We start from the raw sequence: 12,213 nt of genomic DNA on the forward strand, positions 1-12,213 counted from the left end.
AAATATTCTCGTTTTCTCGTAATGATTAATATAAAATTTTTCCCGTATATATAAATTGTACCAATGTATAAAAATTAACATTTTATTAATTTCCTAACATCTTGAAGAAGTAACAAATTAAATTTAATTATAGACAATTTTTGAATATATTTTATCATACTTTGTCATTTTCATATATTTAATAATTCATTATTTTTCTTTTAATTAATTAATTAATGTTATTTAATTTAATTTTATTATATTATAATATATATATACTTTACTTTATATTAAGTTTTATATACTTTTTAATATTTATGATTTGATTTATTTTATTTATTCAAGCTTCTATACGAACTTAGTTGCTTCAAAGTTTTTTATACATATATTTAAATATTTGAAAATTATTAATACTTTCTTTCTTTATACTGTATAAATATTTTAATAACTTAATTTTTAAAAAATTCATTCTAAATAGTGTTTCTTGAAAAAAAGTTGTTCTCTTGAAATTAATATGCCAATTCTCTTCAAAATGACTTTGAATAAAATATAACAGCAAGAAGATATAAATTGTATTTAATATATCTTCCAAAAACAGTTTTTAAAATTAAAATTGACAATTTTAAAACATTTTATATAAAAAATTTTATATATCGATAAGAAAGAATCAAATCATATACACTCATCAATCTTACTTCGCAAGCCATGTAATTTATGAGTTTGTTTGTGAATGCATTAATCGTTTGAATAGCAAGCCAATATATAATATTAAATCTATCTTAAATGAGTCTAGACTATTACAAACGTCTTTCGATCGATTATTAATGTTCGCCAATTGGTGGAAAGATCACAAATTTATATTTAAATATTGACATCACACGACGAAAATTATGGAGGAATGTCGATTTAGCTGCATTCCTTAATCAATATGTCATCGATTAAATATATAATATGACTTATAAAAATCTTATTATATATATATATATATATATATATATATATATATATATATATATAGGTTTGTCATTTTTAGTTAATCAAACAGATACTAAATCAATCTTGTTATATATATATATATATAACAAGATTGACAAATTTAATGTTTTACATAATAAAAGTATCTTATAAAAAAACGAATTGTTTTTGTCTCTATTAGCCTTGAAAAACTTTTTACTAATATAATGTTTCTTTATTCATTACACAAAATTATTTAAATTATCCAATTTCGCTTTTTTCATGCCTTTATCTACAGAATCCTCGAATGATTTATATAAAATCATGTTTTATTTAACGAATATTTAATATGGAATATATTTAATATCTTTAATAATATTTATCAAAGCAGTTGGCCTTCGACAACCAAAGTTCAGCATCTAACTACACATAAGATTAATTGTGAAATAAAAATTATTTTTTTCCTTACTTACAATTTTAATTCTGTGACGTAGTGCTGTGACGTAGTTTGTCGGATATCTCTCGATCTCGTTCGCACTTCATTGCCCCTACGATATATGTACATAAATAAATAATCTGCATAAACATCTACCCACGTTTTTTAGCCGAAACGAATTCTTCTCATGAATTTTTCTTTCTTTGTTAATCCGTCAATAAGAAATCCTGACTAATTAGTATAAATATAGTCGCATGCACACGCGCACGATGAGAACAAAATTATGAGCAACGAAACGTATAATGTTTTTATTTTGATTTCATCTTATTGGTCTCACGATCGTTAAAATATCTAAATTCATTTAAATAGCGGCGTGGCCTTGCATGCCGCGATTTTGACGCCATCCGGGAATTCACAAATTAGCTTAATGACAATATCCTGATCCGATATATTTCTCTTCTCTCTTATTATTTAACATAAGTTAATATAAGTAAGTATTCCAATGCTGTAATAATTTTAGATAAGTAACTGCATTTGTCTATAAGAGAAGTATATACTAATAATACCTTGTCACAATCTTCGCGAATTTTCTGAAACTGGCCAGACAGGTGAGGCCAATTAACGTGCGGAGAAAATGTGTGAAGCTGCCCAAAAGTCGAACAACTTTCGGTAATAGCATGGTTTAACTTGGAAAGAGAATATTGGCTTCTCATAAAATTCATAAATTTTATAAGCACCTCTCAAAAAGATACGAAACAAAGGAAATAGGCAGCTAAGGTCGTCAAATTTTATGACAAGAAATAAAATCACAAAATATGGAATAGATGTGGAATAAATGGAAATTTTTTATCATGAACATGAAAATTATTTCACGGTCATATTTTGTATGGTTTCGAGATTCATCTAAATATTCAAAAGTTATAAAATATTCTATATTAAGGATATTTAATAGTTGTCACTCATGGCCATAATAAAAACTGTTTTTAATCCTAAAAACTGATGGATTAACTTCTTTATATTATCTTCTGCGTATTTTTGTATACTTTAGATTTTATAACTTTTGTATTTTTTATACATATTTCATATTTTCCATGTAATATATTATTCTATTTTATAAAAAAGATACATATTTTTACATATTTTTAATAACTTTATACATACATATTATAATTTTATATTATAATTCTATTTCATATAATTCCTCTTTATTTGTTTACCAAATAAAGCCGTGAAAAGATTCTTCTGAATCTTTTTATTTTATTCCAATAATTTTTCTTCAAAATTTATGGGATCTGATCAAACGCATATCTTACACCTGTCTTCTTTTTTCATGAAGAAAATGAGACATGGTCTTGTTACGTGGTAATAAACGACGCAATGATTTATGAGTGCGAGAAATCCAGGCGCAATATTGCGCGATGCGCGCAATATTATTGTGTCATTTCTGCCAAATAATTAAGTAATTCATATTAAGAATCTCTTAAGAGACGCACATAATATTTTACGTCTTTTATTTTCAATATACTTATTGATAGTTGACAATTGATCGCATTAATAATTTTATATTAAAAGCGATCATTAAAAAAAATGAAATATCAAGTAGTAATTAATCACATATAGATATGTATAAAGATTACATATAATTATATATGTAATTACTCTTTTACATATGTACTTACATATAATAATTTTTATATATAGCTTATTGTGTATAATTCTAAATAATTTAGTAATTTATTACTAAATTATTGAGATTACTAATAAAAAGAAACAAATTTTAATCAAATTTTATTAATAATAAAATAATGAAACTCATAAAAAAATAGGACTTACTAGAGTAAAAAAGTATTTTAATATTTTAATACAAACTAAATAAAAAAAGGAAATAAAAAATATTGTAATATCATACACTTGTGTATATTTTTTTAAACTTTTTTATATGCGAAAAACCGATTTGATTCACACGATTTACAACATGATTTCACTTGCGAGTCTTATTGCTGATGATTGGTCAACAGAACTAAACTCATTATTTATTTTATATTCACAGATTTTCAATTATAAAGTCGGGTAAACACGGAATTGTGCAACAGATGATTGAGAGAACACCCAATGTAAGCGATCGTAATCGTGAAACAAAAATTGAATCGGCATTTAGACTCACGTCAGGCCGTATAAAAGCTATTTTACGCCTTTCATATTCGTCGAAATAATGTACTTAAAAAGAATTTAACTTTATATCTATTGGAAATTTATATAAAAAGTGATTTCTTTTTAATTTAAAACTTTTTAATTTAATATATATATTTTTTTTTCATTTATTGTATATATAATGTATAATATTAAATGCTTTAAATTTTAATTAATGATAACAATTTTTCTATGATTACTACACGATTATAAGTGTGATTTGATTACATAAAATTGCAAAAAGAATAAAATTATATAAATACTTTTTTTAATATTCTATAATAATATTCTATAAGTGTATTAATGTATTTATTAATCCATATCTATCTTTTACATTAATATAGAAAGAAAAATAGAGAAAGAGAGAGGGAGACAAATATAGAGCAGATTCTTCTCTAATCGATTTATTATTTTATAATTTTATATTTAAATTTATATATATAATATGATCTGAATGCATATAAAATACAAAAATAATATAAATATTCTTAATTTAATAAGAGTTCAAATTTTTATATAAAAAGTTTATATTTTTAGTTTCATATAAAATATATTTATACTTTCATAAAAGTTTTCTACAGACCGCGTAAAGGAGACTTAATGAATTTCGACGCGTGCGAGGTGGTGCATTTGCGCAAGACTTGCTTGCGAGCGGCGAGAAGAGTCGCGCGGGTGCGAGTTTTTCGGCAATCCCCTACTCGCTGGGCCCGGTTTCGGTTTCTTTTCACCTAACTGCGATTCGGCGGCAGGCCCGGTTACCCACCACTTCGTTCTCTTCTTGCCGTCTCTCCTTGAGGGTTCATCGTATAAAAGCACGAGGATCTTCAACGTGATCATCAGTCGTAAACACGACGAATTGTGTCGAAAACTCGTGCAGCATCATGAACAAGGTATAATCGGATTCGAGAGTTCTTTTGTAAAAATCATTTTCACAGAGAATATCATTTGAGATCTAAAAAGAGAGAGATTAGAATATATCTCAAACGGAGAATAAGAGAAAGATCAATAGTGCGCGACGGTGAAACGTGTGCTCGAAATCATCGATAAAAGTAGATGTTTTTGAAAATTTAAGAAATTTTAATTTATTATTAAATATAAATTAAATTAATTAATATTGATAAAAAATATTTATAATAAATATTTAATTTAATTTATTTTTTTCTTTATTTAGTATGTATATATATTAGACTAATATTGAAAAATTTGTTTACTTACTTTTTAACAGATTACATACCAAAATAACGAACAATTAAATTAATTAAAGTGTTATATATTTTTTTAATTATTTATATATTATTATATTAAATTTTGCGCAAAATTAAATTATGAAGAAAGAGAGAGAGAGAGAGAGAGAGAGAGAGAGAGAGAGAGATGATATACTAGTATATAATTATGCAATTAATAATATAAAATTATATAAATTTTCAAAGAAGAGTGCTAATATTCTGACTTTTACAGTTTGTAGTCCTTTTTGCCCTGGTGGCGCTCGCTTTCGCTGAAGAAGCGAAGACTGAGAAGAAAGTGGAAGCTACGAAGAAGGATAAACGGGGTCTATATGGAGCCTTGGGCTACGGTGGACTCGGCTACAGTGGCTACGGCCTCAGTGGACTCAGCACGTATTCGTCACTTCCGATCGACTTCAGCCCCAGCATTTCTACCGTCTTGACAAAGGAAGTCGCCGTACCTGTGCCCCAACCGGTCGCCGTGCCCGTCGAGAAGCACGTCCCAGTCCCCGTTAAGGTATCGATTCTTGTTAGACTACTCGCATTAGTTTACACGTGTAAAATGTGTAAAAACTTGTCAGTGACATGCACTTGAGGTGGCTCCTCTTCTTGTTTCGGAAAAAAAGATTTCTGAGATACATTTCTGAGAATTGATTTATTGGAAAGCGTTAAAAGAAAGTGAAGCAATTAACAAATGACTCGTTGGAGAACCATAATTTCATTACATCCACATCGATTTTTTAATAAAAAAATGACAATTACAGAGAATTATATACCTCCGAACTAAATAATGGCTTTTTCGCAATTAAAAATGTATAAAGTTGACCTTTCAAATTTTATGCAATATTAATGTACGTCCTTCCTAATTTATATACATATATATACTTTTTAATTTTGTTGTATCAAAATGCATGTTGTGTAATTTTTTCCAAATGCTATTAGTTTTATGAATTTTAGTTACAAAAACTATCTCTGGAGGAATTTTTTTAAATAAAACTGCATACGGTTAATTTCTGACATGACTCATGAAATTTGCATATACTCTGTGGTAACCCAGAGAAACTTTTGAAATATATGCATATTTATATGACAGTTAAACAAAGTTAGCAATCGCATAAAGAGAAATATTTTATAACAAGTAGAGCGTGATCAATGACGTCTTCGTTATGCATTCGCGACGCAATTCTTGTGTTGTTATCCAGTAATAATCTTGATTCATATATCCACATCTTAAACAAAGAAACTATAACTGCATTTAATGAAAAATTCATAATTAATAGATAATTTATTTTTCCTATTTAATAAGACAAGAATGAGTGGCTAGCAAAAAACACTATTTTTCACATAAAATCGATAGAAATTAATTTCTAATGTTTATTTCACAATAATGAATATCTAATTATAATGAATATCTAATTATAAATTATTAAATATCTAATTAATCTAAATAATCGTCTTTTTATATCTAGGTGCCCTACGCAGTGCCCGTCGATCGCCCGTACCCCGTTCACGTGCCCAAACCATACCCAGTCGAGGTCACCAAGCACGTCCCCGTCCCAGTAGATCGTCCCGTACCTGTTCCCGTAAGTGTTCCCGTCAAGGTTCCGTATCCCGCTCCATACGCCGTCAAGGTACCACAGCCCTACGCCGTTCCCGTCGTCAAACACGTACCGGTCCCGATCGCTGAACAGCCACTTGTCTACACGAAACTGAACACTGGTCTGGGATACTACGGCGGTTATTCTTCCAACTGGTAAAACGGCGATCCTAGCGAAGTTACCCCGAGCGACGTTCTAGTCGACGTCGTTTAAACGCCCGAAATGTCTTCAGTGAACTGTGAAGTTCGATAATTGATCTCCCTCGATGAAAAAAATACCTCCAGAGGAAGATGTACATATATTAATGCATGTTAATATATATCTTTCTTCGAGAGAGACGTGCAGTGTAGCTAAAAAGTGAATACATATCTCTCATTTCGAAAATTAACCGATCCTTTCGCGGATTTCCTTTGGGATTTCTTTAGAGTATTTCTTTATGAAGCATTTTTTTGTGATAGATAGAAAGAATGTCTTGTAGAGAGAAAGAGAGAAAAGAGCTTTCTCAGATTTCCAATAGAAAAATGAAAAAACATTTTCGCAATCGAATGCGATCGAGTGGGATTCCAATCATCAGTGTAACTATATACTTAAGTATACGTTTCTATCTGTAACTTTATTTGCTGAAATAAATTTTTTCTTACGAAAAGTATTCTTATCCTGTATTCTTATTCCCTCTTGCTATTCATTGTAATAACAATTTCTATTTTCAATTGGGAATTGTAAAAAATATTTGTTATTTATATTATGATGTAAACGATTATTTAAGGAAGAAGAATTGAAGATTCTTTATATTTTATTATTACATATTTTTATATATATTAATTTATTTATAATATTATTTATAATCTACTTATATATTGAATAAAAGCAATGTGCAACTTGATACAAGACAGTCTATTAAAGGCTCAACGCGATAATTAACTGAGGACACGTTTGACAGACAAATTAAGGAGCAATTTTTGGATAGCTAATTTCTTGCAGATTACGAGAACACGAAACAAGATTGAAATCCGTGTGCACGAAAGGGAAATTTTAAGGTCGCATTATGAGAGACTTATTACATGAAAGCGGCGGCGATGGTGAAATGTCCATTAAATGGAGAACGGGGACACATTAAACACGCGATTAATGGAATTTACATGCAGAGCGCATACCGCGCACGAAACGTACACGTATATCGTAAGCAATCCCGTTAGGTAAGTCCAAGTCTCACAATGCTTTTTTACTTCTGCTCGATAAAAAGTGTTGCAACTGAATATTTAAAGCTATATACAGGATACTCTGCGAAAAATAACAGATATAAAAATGAAATATGAAGAACAAAAAACATATAATGAGATATTATTAATATTTAGAAATGTTTTATTAAAAAATAAGATCATTATTTTATAACAATTTTATATATATAAAATAAAATCATTATTAACAATTTTATATATATAACAAAAATTTAAAACATCATAGTAAAAACATTATAGTAAAAACAAAAACTCAACATTTCTCAGACGAAAACTATTATAAACAAGGTATATACAACAATATATAATTTCGATTTAATTCTTAATAATCAATGATGAAAGCTGTTTTCTATAATTAACTTTGACAGAAATAATAACATAAAAGAGGAAAATCGTTATATTATATTTTTTTCTTCACTGTCATTCTTTTTTCTAAAAAGACTATTTAAAAGCATTATAATTCAAAGAGTTTAAAATTCGTGAATATATTTATGTTCCTGAAACTACCTTCATTATCCTTTAATTAAACCATTGAATAATAAAAAAGTTAAATTTGGTAAAGATTTAGTCGTAAAATTCTCAAGAATGTTTTACGACTCTACAAAATTTAAAAATCTTCTTATGTGTTACAGAAATATTTTACTATTAATTATCACAAATCAGGCATAAACAAGAGATATTAGCATTAATCATTAGTCAATAAATTTCACCTATATATAATTACTATACATAGATGACGATAATTTTCAATTGTGCACTCCACTAAAGATAAATTGTAAAAAATCGACATTTTTATAATTAATATTATAATCAAAATTGTAATTAATATTTTATATACATCTGTATACTTTTAAGAATAAAATTAATTTTTCATGAAACTTTTTATTCTTTGTTCTCTTTTAAATAAAGCTTATTAAAATAGTATATGTCTCTTCGTGATAATAAAAATAATTGCGACTATTGACTTTGGAAATTTCATATCAAAAATAAATTAAATTTCAAAAATCATCATTATTTGATATTTAATATTATTTCTACTTATATAAAAAAAATCCTATAATGTATCTGACTCAAACCGCTTTCAAAGTGATCAGTTTGTGCATATCATATTCAATGATTTACTTTTTAATGTATGTACTTTTCCTTTCAACAGAAGCCTACACCGCCATAATCGGCCAACCTATCGCATTTCGAAAGTTAATGATCCTGCGAGTAATCATACTGGGAAGGTTGAAAATGGGCTTGATTCTCGTTTTGCTGATCGTGAGTCGCTCCGTGGCCTTGAACGTTGACGGCATAGGAGTTATAGTTGACCGTTTCATGGCTGGCATGACCATCTCCAGCACCAGCTTCAACGCCACCTTCGTTGTGACTTGATTGTGGGAACGAGATCACCTTTGGTACCGCAACGAAGACTGGCTTAGTTAAAGTGACCGGATGCGGCACTGGGACCGGATGTGGCACGGGTACGGGTTTAGATACCAAGAGCGGCACCTAAATTAAATTAATTGTTTTTATTTGCAATTTTAGAATAAAATTACTTTCTTCAGCAATAAAAAAGAGCGCATATAAAATACACACATTACTGTTTATTGAAATTACAATACTAGAAAATCATAATTGTAATCATCGATTTTTTTGTCTCTTGTTATAATATTATCTTGTTATGTGAAAAGCCACAATTTTCGCAGCATAAATATAAGATAAAATGAAAATTATAAAATAATATTTAAAAAATAAATTCTATAAAGAGTTTTATATATTTCGAACATCTTCATATATTTCGATTTTAATGTAATAGAAATATGTAACTTTTTTTATCGTATACAAAGAAAATATATCTAAGGTGTTTTTATAAATAAAATTATTGAGAGATTTCTTAATTAATAATTCGTACCTGCTGATGCAGCTCCACCGGGAATGGCTTCTCTATTGGTACTGGCACATGTTGTGGTACTTTCACTATCTGCGGCACCGGAACCGCTACAGGATGTTTCACAGGCACTGGAAATGGAATGTGATGAGGCACCTAAATGACAAAAAAAGAAACTACAATTATTTATGTAAGAGATAAGTGCAACTAGTTGCATTTACATATAATTACATATAAAGATCAATAAAAAAAATATATCGCGATTCTTATTTTATATACTTTCCAATATTAAAATATTCAATAATAAAATTATCGTTTTTTTGTATTATCCAGTTTTGTATATTATCGTTTTTTGTATTATCCAGCTTTTATTATTACCCAGCGTAAATAATTTGAATATCAAAATGCATAGATTAAATTTGTAACATTTATTTGTATATTATTTTTAAGCATCTAGATTTAAAGAAGAGAAAAAAAGGTTCTAGGCTTTACTGAATATTTAATTTATTTTATTTCCTTTTTCTCTTATTTTTATATTCTTATTTTTCTCTTATTTTAAAATACTGATATTATATCTGATCTTACGTGCAACGTACTAAGACTAACCATCTTTAATCTTCATGTTTAATTTTGTAAAATAATAGTCTCTTGTTAAGAAAAACTTGTAAAGTATAAATTATCGTATTGATAAATGACTAATTAGCTTTGAATTGTCATTTTCTTGAAACTACTCACCTTAACAGGATACGGCACGGGGACCTTGATAGCTACTGTCTTGGTGACCTTGATCACCTTGGTTGGCACTTCGTGCAGATGTACCGACTGCGAGATGAGCTTGGGCTCATCAGATCCAAGACTATGGCCTTCGTAAAACGAAGGTCTAGCCGTGGCCGCTGCTGTTGCCAGCACAAATAAAAACTGCAAAGATGTAACGTCGTCGTAAGAGGATAATGAACTTGATAATAAACTTGATAAATAACAGGCAATTTGATATATCTATGTAACAATTAGTATTGAAGAAGATTTAGGCGATCAGAATAAATAAATAAATAAATTTTAATACGTTTAAATAAATTTTAAATTCCAATCAATATTCGTATTTAACGATTATAAATTTTTTTATATAACTTGATGATAAATAATAGGATAATAATAATAAAAATAACAACTATTGTACTTTTTTAAGGATTATTAATTATGTGTTAGAATAAATATATAAATAAATAAGAAAGAAAAAAAGGAGACAGAAATATATTAGATTAATAATATATTATATTGTCAAATTTAATTTAATTTAATTTTGTTCAGTTTTTAATATATATATGATTTCTTATAAAATATGAAATAATGAGATTTTAAATATTTAAAATTAATTAAGAATAAATTTTCTCTCTAAATAATTAGAAATTTAGGAATAAATTTTTTAAATAATTATTTTGATCATTTGTTTAAATTCCGGAAATATTTTATTTGCATTTACAATTTAATCATAATTCACCAAGATAAATTTTACAGTTTATGTCTCTACATGTTAATGTTTTTACACGTTCATGATTGTTTAGGTGCGTTTCTATATTTCAACACCCTCATAAATCCTAGCAATTTCCGATAGAAAAGTCTCGGAGTAATATTGTTCGTTTTGTGTAATCTCAAATTCTGAGCGATCTTGATAACACTATCGAGCACATTTGTCACAAAGTCGTTGATTTCCCGAAGGAAATGGTTGTGGTTATGGTCTTGAAATTTTTTCGATAATCTTGAAAACTTCCAACTGCGATGAAGAAACTTACAGCTTGTAATGCGATTGTCATAGTTCTGGATGATGTTTCAAAATTGGTCGAGTCGCACTGACTATTATAGAACCGTGGCTATACGATGGTTTATATATGAAGACCTTCACCATGGCTTGATTCACCACGAAGAAAGCACTCACTCGCTCTCTTCTCGATCGGCCGATCTCTTTCGCCCTGGATCTCGTCTCTAGTCTCTATCTTCTCTGCTTTTTATGATTAGTCCTCTCGCACGACTAGGTGGGTTCAACGGCCCAAGATAGGCATAATAGAAAGAAAAAACACATAGGTAAAAGGAATCTTATATGTGTCTGTCTCTCTTTCTCCCTCTGTTACTGGAACTGAAGATTGATAGACATGCAATCACGAAGTATATCTTACAATTAGAAGAAAAGTCGATAATACATATCTTATACAAATATGTTAAATTAATATTTATATTCCTAGTAATAATTTTGTTTACACATTAAACACAATATATTATATTATAAATTAATATTATATTATAAATTAAATTAATTAAAATTAGGTAAATTCTTATACAATAATTGTATTATAATTGTATTATAAAAAAATGTAATTTAGAATTAATATATTACATTTTCTTATTAAGAATTAATATATTACATATTCTTATTAAGAATATATATATATATTATATATATATATATATATATATATATATACATAATATATATTCTTATAATACATATTCTTATATATATTATCTAATTAAAAAATTTCTTTTATATATACTATATATTTTTTCATATATTAAAATATCTGAACAATATCGAAATTTGCAACAACTTATTTTTAAGTTATTTACAGATATAATGAATAATCGCATGATCGCGCAATTTCTTTAGGTAGATCTTTAATACGGAAAGGAAACTAGTACAGGAAATAATAATTTTGACATGTAACTCACG

At 27.8% G+C, this 12,213-nt stretch overlaps 2 protein-coding genes across 2 annotated transcripts; one reads left to right on the forward strand and one right to left on the reverse strand.

The window, feature by feature from the left end:
* The first annotated feature begins 4,258 nt into the window (after positions 1-4,258).
* LOC105255825 (tetra-peptide repeat homeobox protein 1-like) lies at positions 4,259-6,768 on the forward strand. The gene is made up of 3 exons (XM_011265339.3): positions 4,259-4,449; positions 5,018-5,299; positions 6,252-6,768. The coding sequence occupies exons 1-3, from the start codon at positions 4,441-4,443 to the stop codon at positions 6,537-6,539; spliced, it is 579 nt and encodes a 192-aa protein (XP_011263641.1). The 5' UTR covers positions 4,259-4,440; the 3' UTR covers positions 6,540-6,768.
* A 1,800-nt stretch (positions 6,769-8,568) lies between these two features.
* On the reverse strand, positions 8,569-11,691 carry LOC105255854 (zinc finger protein 512B). The gene is made up of 4 exons (XM_025406991.1): positions 11,282-11,691; positions 10,227-10,409; positions 9,516-9,647; positions 8,569-9,112 (listed from the first exon to the last, which is right to left on the reverse strand). The coding sequence occupies exons 1-4, from the start codon at positions 11,300-11,302 to the stop codon at positions 8,816-8,818; spliced, it is 633 nt and encodes a 210-aa protein (XP_025262776.1). The 5' UTR covers positions 11,303-11,691; the 3' UTR covers positions 8,569-8,815.
* Positions 11,692-12,213: the final 522 nt, after the last annotated feature.

This window comes from Camponotus floridanus, unplaced genomic scaffold (genome assembly GCF_003227725.1).
Source record: "Camponotus floridanus strain SB8 unplaced genomic scaffold, Cflo_v7.5 scaffold16, whole genome shotgun sequence".
In the NCBI taxonomy this organism is placed as follows: Eukaryota; Metazoa; Arthropoda; class Insecta; order Hymenoptera; family Formicidae; genus Camponotus; species Camponotus floridanus.